Source organism: Astyanax mexicanus, chromosome 5, assembly GCF_023375975.1.
Source record: "Astyanax mexicanus isolate ESR-SI-001 chromosome 5, AstMex3_surface, whole genome shotgun sequence".
In the NCBI taxonomy this organism is placed as follows: domain Eukaryota; kingdom Metazoa; phylum Chordata; class Actinopteri; order Characiformes; family Acestrorhamphidae; genus Astyanax; species Astyanax mexicanus.
In genome coordinates this window covers 14,865,549-14,881,097 of record NC_064412.1, presented here as the reverse complement: position 1 = coordinate 14,881,097, position 15,549 = coordinate 14,865,549, and the positions used below count along the sequence as shown (strand labels likewise).

The following is a 15,549-nucleotide window of genomic DNA, read 5'->3' as shown; positions in this document are numbered from 1 at the left end:
GCACTGGCCAACTGCACATTTCATTACAGAATGTGTATTCAGTGCCATTTAACTTGATGAGGAGAAGCATTAAAAAAAAAAAATCACTGTTTTAATATATGTGATACTTGAATTTTTTTATCTGATTTTTGAATCTACGTGATTTTTTAATCTGACGCTCATGAGGCATTTTGTTTGTGTCAAAATACTGTCATATTTTTTAACACCCAGTCCTAGTTTAAGTCCATAGCTTTACACACTATTCTTAATTGAATTTAAGAATATTACTTTTTCTAATACTATTTTTTATAACATGTATGTATTATGTCCAACAAGGTTTTGCAATTAGTTTCATTTGTGTTCTGTATTGACAGTCTGCACTTTTTCATCCAAAAAAGACTATAATTGTTTTTTTATTTGGACTTTTTTACATTACACAACAAAAATGTACATTATTTAGCCTTATTTTAAGGATATTTTATTTTAAGATTACTGATTACTTCCACCGCAGCTAGACTTTAAATGTCCAGTTTTGTGTATCTGATACACTTCCAGTTCTGTCTATTGTCCCTTCATTGGAAATGTATATGTCTAAGAAGGTGTATAAGTGTGTTTGAAGAAAATCCCACAAGAGAGGGAGTGTTGGATCTTTTAGTTAAATTGCTGTGCCCCTCCTCTTTTTGGAACATACTAACGAAGGTCACCTTTCTCCTTGGCAACCCTGAACTGGTTGGCAGACTCTGATACCAGGTCTGTTTAACAGGAAGCCAAATGAACGAGCTAATCACATCCAACTGCTTCCCTCAACCAGGGCTCCAAGTGTACCTACAAACAAAAGTAAATCTGAATCACTCATCCTGGCCACAGTAATTCATTTTAGCAGACGAAGGTTTTATTTTCAGATAATACTGTGTCTTCTCTGAAGCCCTTTGATCTGATATGCAGAACTGAGTTTCAAACTAGTATGGACAGACGTTTTCATCAAAGACACAACTGAGCTTTTAGTTTGGTAAAAAATGGATCGTGACAGTGCTGTTAAGAAAATTAAAGGTACAGTGTTTTTTTTTCCTATCCTGGGCAACATATTTACGTAGCTGTCTTAATTCCTCACACTTACCTTAAATGCTTGTGTGGTGTTTAAAGCATTAACTGTCAAACTGGAGGGTCTAATTTATTACACATGTTTATATCTTAAGAATAAGTCAGTTAATTTGCCTTGTATACAGTAATTACATAGTCAAAGCTAAAAGGTTAATGATTCATTACAATACAATAATAATAGTACTAGCATTGAATAGCACAAAATAGCATTTCATGATTTTAATGTACTGCGATTGGTCATATATTAAAATTGAAGGGTATCATAAGACCTAAATTATAGAGGCCTTGATTTCAGCTTTGAAAATTCTGTAAAATGACATATTAATGCAAGATTAAGCAGGAGGGCTTCTTAACACAGGTTGGAGGACATTCTGCCCCCACACTGCAGCAATAACACTTCACATGCTTAACTTATCCTAAGATTTGGTTCAGCTTTCAGTTAAATTTAATTTTTTTTTAAGGGGATGCATTATTTAAATTTTTCAAGATAATGCGTGATTGTGTTTAGAATAAACTAAAAAACACCCAAAGGGGTCAATGCATTAATGCAGCTAAGAATTATACTTTTTAAACACCACAGCCCGATGTTTAATAGAATGTGCTGCCTAATCCAGCATGCATTCCCAAATCCACTTTAGAGTCCCTACAGTTATTGGCGCTTTGCAGGCTTAGTAAACTGGCATATTGGCTTAGTTAATATGACACATGAAATAAACACTGGCTGCATCGCCAACAGACTAATCCTGGTTCCAGACTCCTGCTGATGCAGCAATCCGTGCTACTGACAAGCAGTCCCTCTAATGGGAGTTTTTAACCTGCTTATCCTCTCTCTGTAGCTGTGGGACACTTCTCATTGATCAAATAGTATCCATGTCAAGAATCAATAATGCTAATCTCTGTTTGTTGTTGAAAAACAACGCATAGCCTTTTTCCTGCTCCTCTCAGCTAAAGCTGCGGTCTAAATTTAGGGAGCGCCAATTAAGAATAGCCTTCCTCCACAAGTTCAAAGGAATCAGCTGGATCGTTAAAGAATCTTCCAGAGGAGCCTTGTTCACAGTGGCTGTGGACAGCCTACATGAATCCTATCAAGAATAGGGACACTGGATCAGCCCAGAATAACTGTTTGTGCTACATATCACACTAATGCATTCATGTGAAGTGCTGAGATAAAAAAAAAAAGACGTGTTTGTAGTGTGAGTGTGTGGAGGAAATAAACAGTATGTTCAAACGATGCCATGGATATACCACTTTTGGTTGCCTAATGCATCTTTCAATGGGTAAACATTTAAATGGGCCATAGAATTCCCAAGCTTTTCCTTGGCATAGATAAATTGTACATTTTGGGGGAGTAAGGCCCAATCCCATTTTACTCATTGGCCCTACCCCTTACCCCTAGCCCTCTGTTTTGTGCGAGCACGCCAAGGGGTAGGGGTGTCCCGATTCTTGTTAGGCTGAAGGGGTAGGTTAGGGGAAGGGATAGGGCTTCATACAGATATTTTTTAGATTCACACTTCAAACTAAGCATAAAAAAGATTGCCAATAGTTTGCCTTAGTAGCTAGCTGGCTAACTTTCCTGCCCCACCTTAAATGGTGCAACAGACGGCAGAAGCTGCAGTATTAAACGTGGAACAGTAAAATATGAAGTAAAAACAACAAAATACAATAAAAGCTAATTTCAACTCCCCATCACAGAAGAATTAAGGAATGGACAATAATAAATTATTTTTGCATCATCTCCCCCCTTTCTGAAGACATACAACGCACTAAAGTTAACTAGTTAACCAGCTGCTAGGTTACTGAACTTAGCACTCCTGAGGACGTATCGGGTGCTTAAAGAGTTGTCCCAATTCTTAGGGGGATGATTTCACCACCTCCTCTTGTAACTCTGTTCCAAGGGGAAGGGTTACACTCGAAAAGAAGGGGTAGGGGTAAGTAGTAGGGCCAAGGGGTGAAATGGAATCGGGCCTAAATATAATGAGTTACGCAACATAGGGCATTTAGTCTGGTTACTGCAGTTTAGTTAACAGACTTTTTTTATAGGGTGCCTTTCCAGGTGCTGTGCTTAATTCTGCCTTCCTGCCAAAATCCGACTCCCCTTCGTGTTCACATGCATCACACAGCAGATCAAGCGTGCATGCTTATGAATGGGGGCCTGATTTTGGCATTTTTTCTATCGTTGTGGACTGAATGAATAAAGCTCTTCTTCCTGGGATTGGTTCTGAAACATTCCAAAAATATATTCATACCTCATACAAGGTACAGTAGGTACGAAAGCACCTATAGTTGAGTAACTTTAGGTATGTCACATGAGACTCAAATATGAGCATATATACTTCCCCAAAATGTACCTACACCCAGCCCACTAGAGAAATCTCTACTCAAAGCTGACGAAGCAGTAAAACATAATGGAATAATTATGTTGTTGATACTGGAGAGCAGCACGTTAACCTAAAAACTGGAACTACATGCTTTAGAAGAGAAAGCAAAAAGGTTCACTGTTACACTGTATTGTGGGTAACTCAGGATTTTGTTAGAGTGTTAAATCTATGCTATAATATGCTTTATATAAAAAAAAAAATATTCTGTAAAAGAAAATTCAGTGTGTTTTATTTTGTGACAAAGTAACAGGGTTGAAAATAGGTCTTAGCATTTTGTGTCTGAACTTATGTGACAAATTTACTATTTATACATCAAAGAAAACATTGAATCTATTCATTAATGCACTCTTTGGTACCTTTACAGAACCGCTGTTGTAAATGAGATGCATGCATGTGTATAGAACATTTTTAAAGAACACACACCTAACATAAAGGCCAGATAAATATAGCCAACAAAGCCAAGACGAGTGTGGAAGATGAAAGGAAAGCATAACTGTTTGCTGACTATGCATTTCAGTATGAGCTCCAGTAGAGTGATATATGTGAAATAAATGAGAGCGACATTGGATAGGCTATCTTATAGATTTATAGGGCCTATGGCAGGAAATGAGGCTGTCTGAACACACACAAACACATACACACACACATATTAATACATACACATGCAAACAGAAACCTTTAGGCAAGATTAAGATTAATTCTCAAAAATGTAACACCATATACTCATCTGTATGTTTATAAAATGTTTTGGCAACATAGCTTTATTTTGAGTGGTACAGTATAGCATATGACTATTGTCATAAAGACTTAGTTACGCTTCAGTGTTTGTGTGTGTGTGTGTGTGTGTGTGTCACTACAGTGACTACCCCTTGAGACTGCTCACTGATTTTTGTCTGCTTTTTGTCTTCACTCTGATGCCTCTAGATGGCCTGTCCCAGAACAGTGCAGCTCCATTTACAGCTTAATGTAATTTTTGTGAACTCTCTCAGCAGCTACAGTTGGGTGACACTGAAAAACATTGTTTAAGGGCTAAAACTGAAATAAATAAAAAGGACAGTAGGTAAGCGCTGCTAATAGTTTCAAAGTGGCAAAAACGCCCATTTTTAATCCTTTGCTTTTGTGTGGTGTCATACAAATCAACATATTTACACACATACATTTATTGTATAACTATTTAGGGTGCTTTTAATCCTACATAGTTTAGTTCAAACTTTCTGACTTTTCATTTTGGTCTGGATCCGAAGACCAAAATTTGATTTGACCAAAAGAGGTGCTCTCAGTCCAAATCAACTGAACCATGGTCCAGTTCATTTGCAATGTAAAATCACTTTTCTAGATGTCTCAGCTCAGCTATCAGCAAGCATTCAATAAAAGAAAGATAAAAAGAAGGAGTGTTGTGCCCAAATCCGACTCCCTTTTACATGCAAGAGCATCAGGCAGCAGTATGAGACTGGTGTGTCTTATATATTAATCCTTGGGCGGGAAGCAGAACACCTGGAAAAGCAACTGCTGAACTGAAAATATTCTTCAAACTAATCAACATAGCAAAGTTATTTAATCTGCTTATTAAACACCCTTTAACCCCATGCATTCACCAGAAAATGCATTTTGAAATAAGCATAAAACAGGGCTGCCAGAATAGTTGAAAGTTACATATATTTTACAGACACCACAATAAAAATAGCCTGTTCAGTTAAAGTATAAACAGAGATTAAAAAATTGTCATGCAAGAAAATACAGTTTTGAATGCTTTTGATCCATAGCCTCGTACAGTTGACATAAGCTGCAGTAGGATAAGATGAAATATCAACTCCTCTCTCTTTCAGATGAATTTGCATCTATTTTTAGCTTGACCTGCCAGTAGCCGAACAAGACACTTTTCCAAGCTCTCTTCAGTTCAATAATAATCACAAAATATTTCTAAGTGATTAAAGTTATTATTTTATTACTGACTTCAATAAAAGTTTAACTATCAAATGTCAGAATTAGATCAAAAGACCTGTAGTTGCTATTAATGCATCATGACTGGGCACATAAACGAAAGAATCAGCTTTCATTGTGTCTGAAAATGCTTCTTTTCTCAGGGCGGCATTGCAGTGGTTTTAGGTTCCAGCGATTGACTTTTAGAGGACAGAGAGACTTAACTGAACTATTGTGGAGTGAGTGTGCCTGTCTTCCACCAGAGCAGTCTATGAGTAGGAAAGTGTAGGATATCTCTGGGATAAGATGGCACCTCCTGGATATGCCTGAAGGTATGAATGAGTCGCCTGCGGTTGAAATTAAAACCTTTAATGGACATGTTACTGAGTAATAGTGGTGTTAATGCTGAGTCATACCTGTTTGTGCATGCATGTGTGTGCATAGTAGGGCAGTACAATGAGTCATATTTTTCACAATCACAATATGAGTTTTCACAGCATCGTAAATAACAGCAAACTCAAACTGCATAACACTTGTGCAGCAAGAGAGGGAGCATTTTACGCTGCAGACTGTGCTCACATAACATAACTAGGCTGGAGGCAGAGTGAGGTAGAGTGAGCAAAATTAATTAGAGCACCAAATGACTTATTGGATTGGGATAAATGAGTGCAGCCAAGCTTTTAAGGAGCTTAAACAAACTTAGAATATTTTTTAATTTAATTTAATTTCATATTGGCATCTGAATATCTAACAGTGTTATCGCACATCACATTTATGTCTATATGATGGACATCCAGTGCACATGTGTGTTGTTGGGGTTACTAAGATGGCTACCCAGTGCTCTAGATGTATTTACTTGTGTAAGTGCGAGTGTGCACTGCCATGGATGTGTTAACTTCAGAGGTTAAATTCCATTCCATTGCATTGCTGAGCAATTGCCATAAAGTGTGTTTAAACTTAATCTTTATCATTAATATGTGTGATCAGTCACAACCCACCCAACCACACAAAATATGATAAAAATACATATATTATAATGATTTTCATATACATTTTCAAGTATGCGAATTTATAAAGTTTTGTGTCATAATGCCTTGTAATATCTGTTCATAAGAAAATGTAACATATTGACCACTAATATCTATTGTATACATAATACTTCAGTACTTAAGTTATTATACAAGCTTGTATGAAGGTCACTTGTATGTGCAAGGTGTTTTGTATGAATATAATGCATTAAAAATACAGAATTCATAGAACATGTTTCCAAAATAATTTAGTTCACTCAGTTTTTTTGTTTGTTTTGGTTTTAAAATTAAAATAACATTTCATCTTTCCTCAAGTGGAATAAACCGGCCAGGCCAGTGGCATTGCTTGCTCTGTCTGAGGATGTTTGTCATTTGAGCTCCTATTCTCTGCCCATACACGCAACTTGGTGTAATATTACTTGGACATAATAGAATGCAAACTGTGGCTTATGCTTGCTGTAGGTTTATGTCCCATAAAATTGACTGTCAGCCTCTGGAGCCTGGCAGTTAAAATGCAGGGCTTCAGCTTCAGAGGGTCCATTCACTGCAGATCTCATAACACAAGCATAATTTATACTATAAAGCATTTCATTTGCATTTAGTGCGTTCAACTTTACAAGCCACAGTTATATCACTCAATGACAAAAACATGGTACAATTTCAGATTCATAACAGAGAAAAAAATTGAACTAATTAAAAACAGAGAGAGCTTAAAAGGTTCATTTGATACCAATTTTTTATTATGTTTGGCGTTTAGTAAAGTCTGTGTTTTGTTCTGTTTTGCAACATATATATATATATATATATATATATATATATATATATATGTTGCAAAACAGAACAAAACACAGACTTATACATATATATGCACTTTTTTTTGTCTATTTTTGATAGAAACACAAGGTCAGATGGCTGCCAATGCAGAGTCCAAGATAAAACTAAATTTATAAGTATATAATTTGTATAAGCAGCAAAATCACAATAACATTTCTAGACACTTAAGGGTCTTAATCAAATATACATATTTTATTTTATAGATAGACAGTTAGATATGTTATTGATCCTAAAGGAAATTATACATTGTACTCCTAAAACACAGGGCATATATCAGTGCTTCTGAAGGTGAAAAATCACACCCGTGGAGAAGTCTGTCTCCTGTATGTATTTTGGGAGGTGATAACTCTACAGTATTGGGCAGGAGGGTGACAGCGAGAGTTATGGATAGTCCATATTGCACCTTCCCTGGCCTCGGCACAAAGTCAAGCATAATTAATGTGCCATTAAAAATTCATATGTGCTAAAAAATACATGCAGAGGAATCTGTATATGAGGGCACAGAGCCGTTTCAGCCCTGCTGACCCACAATTAAACACAGAGAAACAAGCTGGCTGGCATACGGGCACTATTAAGCCTACTGCTGACTCTTTTATAGCCCTGCGTTCAGCGCTCTGACTGCAGCGCATGGGACAGGGGGCTTGTTTGTCAACTCAAGCAAAGCAATCGATGACATCACTCAGGCACCAATCTATTATCTCTCTCTGTCTGTTTCTCTCTCTATCTCTCTCTGGGTATTGTCAACATCCTGAAGTTTATCAGAATGCAGAAACGTATCAGATAATAACTTAGTAAACTTGAGTCACATGAATAAAACCAATAAGAAAATGACTTTTTGTATGTTATTATTGAAAGTTTTAGAGTTACAAATAGACATATAATCAAGAAAACTCCATGCAATTGGAACTGCCATTCTAAATAACAGATTTAACAATTAATTATGCTGATGATTTTGTGTTTTAAAAAAATCTACACTGGATGCTGTTAGAAATAAAATGTGTATTACTTTGTAAAGACTTCAATTGAGCATGCTATTAAAATTAAAATGGCTTTACTATCCAGGTCATTTTGTAGAATATAATAGAATATAGCACAAATCCAACTATTCGTTTGTGAAAAAGTTAAGCCTGGTGTAAAACTGGTGTTTTGTACTGCATTACATTACTATTAATTTATTTTTCATATCAAAAGCTTGAGGTAATGAGGTCATTATGACACAATGACAGTTTGTTTCTACTGTGTACTGTTTGCTTCTACTGTGCTGTGTAACTGCTACTGGCTGCTAAATTTCCTTCAGGATCAATAAAGTATCTATCATCTATCTATCTATCTATCTATCTATAACTATCTGTGGTTGGCATTGCCGTAGTGGTTACCAGAACTTGCCTATATGTGGAAGACCTGAGTTCAGATTCTTAAATGTCTATACCAACAGTCAATGGGCAAAACTCCAAATGCTACATTTGCCTGACACGTTGCTCAAGATATAAACTAGTATTCTTCAATAATGTACATTACTAGGTTTTATATTACCAAAGTCATTATAGACAAATCTGTTCACTCCACAACTATCTTTGCAACACATCCAGGAAGTTATTGCAAGGCTCATATCTGTTTGAATGGGGGGAGAACAAAATACTGGAAACTGAAAGTCAAACTACGTTTCAGAGATACTTTACATCACTCATAGAATCTGATAAAAACCTCAGTTTTTAGTGTTTGGCTCAATAATGCACAAAACACATCATTTTTCAGTATGTTATAGCTACTGCGCTTGCACACATCTCCACATCAAGGAGGGGGGCTTCCCCAATAGCACACTAATCCTCCTCTACTCTCGGCACAACTGATCAGCAAACTGATTAGCTCTTTTGTTGAAAGGCAGGATTTTATCCGTAAATAGGCGTGGTGTTTAGCGTTACAAGAAGTCAAATTCCTATAGCAGTCAGTGGCTGGTCTCCTCAATAATAACATAAATTGTCAATTGGTTGTCAAATGTTCAGATATACAAAAAAAGAAGAAGACAAAAAGACCCCTCCCGATTTCTAACTGAGTAAAATATACAGTACCTACAGCATTAATAAGCTCCTTTTCATTAGACGGCAAACAAGATGAAGCTCATCGCAATCATTTTATGGTAGATTATTTCTGCAATTATTTATGGGATTATGGTTTTCCCCCTGGTGAAATCTGCTCTAAAAGGATTGGTGAGTGCCCCACTGAGCTGAGGAAGTGAAAAGCTGGGAAGATCCTGTGGAGGCTGTGTCTTGCGCTGGAGCGCGAGGGCAAATGGAGGTGAGAATATCCAGCAGGATCACATTAGTCTCACAGGATTTGCTCGGCTTATCAGACTGCTGCTAACAGACCATGCTGGAGGCTTTGGTGATGCTGCTGACTTGAATATGAGTAAGGGTATTGTATGGATATGGATAATGGATATAGGTTATTGAAGTTGATAGAGATGACCTGGGATTTTTCTGGTTAAATCTAGATAGCTGTTTAGATATGCAGACACTGTATTGATACAGATACAATTGTGTGAAAAATGTTTACATATTTAAACACCTACATCTTGCAGTTTCCTCAGGGGACACATTTGCTAGGACAGTCTGACCAGGCCAAGTTGGCAGTTGTTCCACTTGTAAATGATTTTGCTGTGTAATAGCTGATAATTGTTCTGAGATCTTTGTAAATCCCTTGCCACACTTATATGCATCTACAAATTTCTTCCTGGAGGCCTCAGAGAGTTATGTGGATCTGGCCATAGTCATCCACTTCACCTCAATCAACAGCAATAAACAAGACAGACTCCTCTCTAACCAAGTTTAATTGTCTGCAGCTGCACCTGGTTCTGACTTCATAATATTAAAACTACTATTGTAATTGTACACCTGAAAACCCCAAGCATAGAATAATTATATAACCAATTCACATTATTGCTGTCAGCCTACAAAATATGAGCAAAAAGTAGGTAATTTATATAGGGAAATACTGGCAATAGAGCAGGTCTCTCTGGATATATAGATCATATTTTTTGCACTATAAAGCGCACTTAAAACCCTTTAATTTTCCTCTAAATCGTCAGTGCGCCTTATTTATAAATTCTACCAATCAGGTAGTAAGGAGCAGTAAAGCCACTCCACTGAAGTTCAGCGTTATACAGGAGTTTCAGTTTAGCTCTACAGCACTGGGACTGCTAAGCGCTAGCTCTTTCGCCGTTCAGAGGTGAGTATTATTGGTCTGTAGCATGTGCTTTACCGTGTTAAAACAAGCTACGTAGGACGAAGCGCTAGCTAATATCGCCCTAGCTTACCAGAACACTCAGAGTTTCTCAGTGCAGCGCTGTCTGGCAGCATTAGCCACTAACTGCAGCTTGTGCTAGCGGTTAGCTGCTAATGCTAATGCTTCTGCACATTGCTTTAGTAGAAATCTGAAAATCTAAGCTTATTGTAAATAAACGGAAAGAGAGAAAGAGAGGAATCTCTGTACAATAACATCCAGCGCTGAATTTTGTTTTTTTTTACGAATTACAGTTTTGTTTACTTAACTTAGCTTAGCTTGGGTGGCAAGACCTGCTAAATTAAAAGGAAAACATGGTGACACCCTTCTTCCTAACTAGTGTCGCATAGTGTCGATAGTTATAATCAAGTGCGCATTATGTGTGAAAACAGAACAGAGAATAGACGTTTAATTGATAGTGTGCCTTATAATGTGAAAAATACGGTAGATAAACATAAAATTATTGCCACTATACTTAATGCCAGGCATTTGTCTAGAGGGGAATAAAGCCCTTGAGCATTTGAGCCGTGGAACAGTGGAACTGTGTTCTCTGGAATGATGGTATTAGAATGATAAATGAGCAGCACTCCTAATACTTTTGTCCATATATTGTATCTCTTGGCTCCTTCTCACTGTGTCTGGAGTCAGAGAGGCACAGTCTGAGGTAAACACTTGAGTAAGAGAATGTGACCAAGCACAAAACAGCCTCCACTCACAGCGAGGTGCCCTCTTTAGCATACTGCAGAGACTCAAATGTGAGAGCAAAGCAGCCTCTGTCTCTCTATGATTACAGACACTTCAGTGATTATTAAAGAAATCCAGTGCTGAAATCTACAACTCAACAATCCAGCATAATAAAGTGTAGTAGCAGAAACTGATTCAGAATGTATGTTTGTTGACAAAAAAACTGAAGGAATACAGAAAATTCCTCTTGTAAAAGCTTCTCTGTATTCTACAGCTCCAGAGAGCAGTCAGTCTGCTGTCTCTTGTGAAGAAAAAATATACTACCAGTAACATGACAGCGTCGTAATCTCCATCAGGAAGATCTGCTGGATGGCTTTACATTACATCACGCTTTTAAGCTAATTGCAAAGTAATGTATGTGCCTACGTGTGGTGCTCCCTGGGTATCATTTGACAGGAATGTGCACTGCTAATTAGACCTGACCACCATTTTCAATAATGCACATTAATTCGTTATAGGTGTGTCTCACGCACCTACAGTACCAGTCAAAAGTGTGGACACCTTTTCTCATTTAATGTGTTTTCTTCCTTTTTATGATTCTTTTTTACATTATAAATATAATATTGAATACATTTCAGCTCTACAGGTATACATGCAGAATTATTTTGTAAACAAAAAAAAATATGTGTTATACTTTGTTATACTTTAAATTATTCAAAGTGTCACATTTAACTTTGAGGACAGATCTGCACACTCTTGTTTTCATGAGGTAGAGTCACCTGGAATAGTTTTCTCAGCATCTTGAATGAGTTTTTGGAGGTGCTGAACAATATTTGCTGCTTTTCCTTCATGCTGTGAAGCTCTTGCTCATCCCAAATCACCATCTCAGTTGGGTTTAGAACAGGGGATTGTGGAGGACAAACACTTTTGTTAACAACATAATTCCATATATGTCCCTTAATAGTTTTCATGTCTTTAATATTTATCTACAATGTAGAGAATAAATTAAGTAAAGAAATAAACAAAAACATTAAATGAGAAGGTGTGTTCAAGCTTTTGACTGCTCCTCTATATGCTTATAAGCACACACAAACACACATGCACATACACACACATATATGTGATATATAGGATTCTGACTATATATTCTGATATATGGGAGTATTTTACAGCTGTCAAGCCAAAAATCTAAATAAACATCTTCGGTATTACAAAAATAGATAATTAATTTGGCTATGTTTTTCTTTTAATAGCAAGAATAAAACTGTCACTCTTAATTCACCTCAAGTTTTAGATAATTATCTTCTGGCTAATGCCACTGGCAGCAACACAACCCCATCTACACTTCAACACTTTCCCTAAATTACTGTTACTTAGTATTACTCAACCTTGTAGAAGATGCTAGTTGCAAGCTGAAAGGTTAGCTTCATCATTAAGGCTTCAACTATTTTCATTTTTTTATCTTTGATCTAAAGCTTGAAAATGTGACTGGTCAAGAACTGCTGTCAGAAACTGAACCTTTTTGTCAAAATGTCTGCACAGCCCAGACTAATTTAATTTAAAAGAAAATTGATGTTTTTAATTGAAAATGACTATTTGGTAAAATATATTATTTTGTGTCTAACATTTAACCAAGACTGCTCAAACATTCTCATAAGAGGTATGTCGATGCAAGTATGTCCATGCAAATTCCACGCACTTCTTTAAATGAAGGGGCCAAATGTCAAAAGGGTTCCCAAAATAGATAGGGGAATTATTGCTACAACCAGAGTCTCATTTTCCTCACATTTCTGCCACATGCAACCACAAATGACTTACCCAGATGCAGAACCCGCATCACTTTATTATATACTATCACACAAGTGCAGAAATGTCAAAAGGTTACTCCATTCTGACCTCATACTTTGTCACTATAGTAGACAAATGAGGAGTTTGAGAGCATTTGTGGGTTAAGTGCATGTAATGACTGATAATATCAAACCCATCTCCTTCGGTGGAGCTAATGCTGTACCAACACCACTGGAGCTCCACTATATTGATTCCTGAGGCCTCACAGGGATTCTCTGGTGCATCACTTTAAATTGATCAGCATAGCATTTTGCAATTAGCTTGACGTGGAAAATGACATGACAGCACTTACTTAGAACACATAGAAGAGCAAAGTATATTGACTCTTCTGGACCACTCCCATGTAATTCAGATTAGAGTACTGTTGCTTTGCCCTACTCCTACTGTTTGCAGGCTATTAAACCACTATTAGAGGAATTCTGAAAGATGCCAGGATATAACCATATTACCTCTGTTTCAGTGTATGTACTTTTATGTTTCTGAACTTGTGTTTGGTGCAGATCTGCCATTGTGTCTGGAATGACTAGAGAATAAAGTTGCCAAGGAGGATTTTTGAGTGATGCTGCTGAAGAACCATTGGTGCAATTTAAAATACATTTTTAATTCATTGTTCTTTAAGACATACAGTATAATCTCACTCTCTATTTATCTCTATTGTCTTTATTTATTCTCATATCTGTTTTTAACCACAGACAAAAAAACACACAAGGGTCTTTAATAATATAAAATTATTATTAGTGTGTTTTGAGTCAGAGGGCAAAGTGCAGACAAACAAATCTAAATTATTGCTCATGGAAATCATCAATCATTTGTTACCTATTGAGCAAACAAAGATCAGGTTGAAAAAAAATGACGTGGTATTCCTTTAAAGCACAATAATGATTCAGTGGTTGTTTGCTTTAGACTTCCCTATCCAGTCAAATGCTGTTTTTCTATATGGCACTGCTCCAAAGAACCCTTCTGGTACCTTTATTTTCAAGACTCTAGAATAAGCAGCATGCAGCAGGTCAGTACATTCAAACTGGCACATTGTAAAACCTGAGGTGTGCTTCTTGTGCTGGAAAAAAATGAGGCCACTGAGCAAATTAAAAGCCAACCAAATCCCCAATGCAGCGCTTACCTTGGCTGCGAAAGATGAACTGGGCTTCTCCAAAAGATCCCAAAGTTTCATCCTCTTCTCCGTGCAGCACGTGTTGTCAAACTCCTCGCCTTCTCTTTCCCTCATGGTCTCAGCTTCACGCTTCAGCTCCTCGTTCATCTGCTCCTTCTTCTGATGGTACCGAGCCTGGCAGCAGGACTCCAGGTAAATTTCATCAATCCCCCAAAAGTCCAGCTCCTGGCTGAAGGAGAGTGCACACATCTCCTCCATCATGTGCAGCTTCCCAGTGCGGTAGAAGTTCAGGATGGACGTGAAGGCTCCCGGATGCCTGTCAAAGAAGTACTCGTTATCGTCCAAGTTGTAGTCATCGCAGACCTCCATGATGGACTCGTGGGTATTGCAGTCTCGCAGTTTGCCCAGTCTGGTGCGCGGAAGCCGGTCTAGAGTCCTCCACAGCACCTCGTGGAGAAGCCCTCCGACGTTGAGCCTCACCCTGCGGGAGCATGCCTTACTCCTGATGATCTCCACCGGCTCTGGAGGCAGTGAGTTGGTGGAGCGAGAGCCTGTCTTGATCATCTCTCTCCTGGAGGGTTCTCTCTTTAAAACCGGAGCAAAAAGAAAAAGGAGTGTTGCTGAAGGGCTCCCAGAGATACGACCCTTGGAGGATAGATAGCTCACCGCCTAAATTTGGGCCTGCTCTCTTTCATGCTTGCAGCTGAAAAAGGGAGTGGGAAATGGAACAAAAAAGAAAATAATAGAAAATGGTTTTAAGCTGCATCAGAATGTGTGTGGAGTTTGATAATCTGAAGTTCTGATGTCAGAATTTATTCACAAGGAGCATGATTCAACTCTCCTTGCGTTAATTAATATTACCTAAATTGAACACCTGTGACACAATAACAAAATGTGTTTATGTTTGCCTAACATTTCCTAATACATCACATGAATTGTATGTCTTTCTGATTGGCTTCTGGCATCAAGTTTTGCATAATGGGCCTGTTTCCAAACTCTTATCAGCCATCTGTGTGTGTTGGCTTTCCGACCAGAGCGTATGAAGTTATATTCTATAAAACAGTTGACTGCCTGTCTACCGTGTTGTAGGCCATAAGAGCAAGTTACCATTTTATTCACTGCAATGAAGTTACTCTGTGATAAATTCATTTCTTCACATATTTTTTCTTGCTATATTCAAGGAAGTTCATGATAAAATCTCAAATTGAGAGTATTAATTTATGGTAGATAAATGTTCTAACCAAAGATAAACTCCCTGAAGAGTGTTCCTTTAACTCCTATCCTGAAGTCTATTTTAAAGGTCAAACATATACACTGGAATTGTACGCACAGGGGGTTTACTCCAAAAAGCCTAATTTGCTGTGCATGAAATTTAAGGATCTTTTTC

General features: G+C 37.5%; 1 protein-coding gene across 1 annotated transcript in view; it reads right to left on the bottom strand.

Annotated features, from left to right (window-relative positions):
* LOC103041067 (potassium voltage-gated channel subfamily B member 1) overlaps window positions 1-15,549 on the bottom strand; it is a 74,443-nt gene that overhangs the window by 55,751 nt on the left and 3,143 nt on the right. Inside the window, exon 2 of the mRNA XM_007253286.4 lies at window positions 14,172-14,865. Coding sequence (XP_007253348.3) covers window positions 14,172-14,726 — 555 coding nt within the window. The 5' untranslated portion in view covers window positions 14,727-14,865. The remainder of the gene's footprint in view (window positions 1-14,171; window positions 14,866-15,549) is intronic.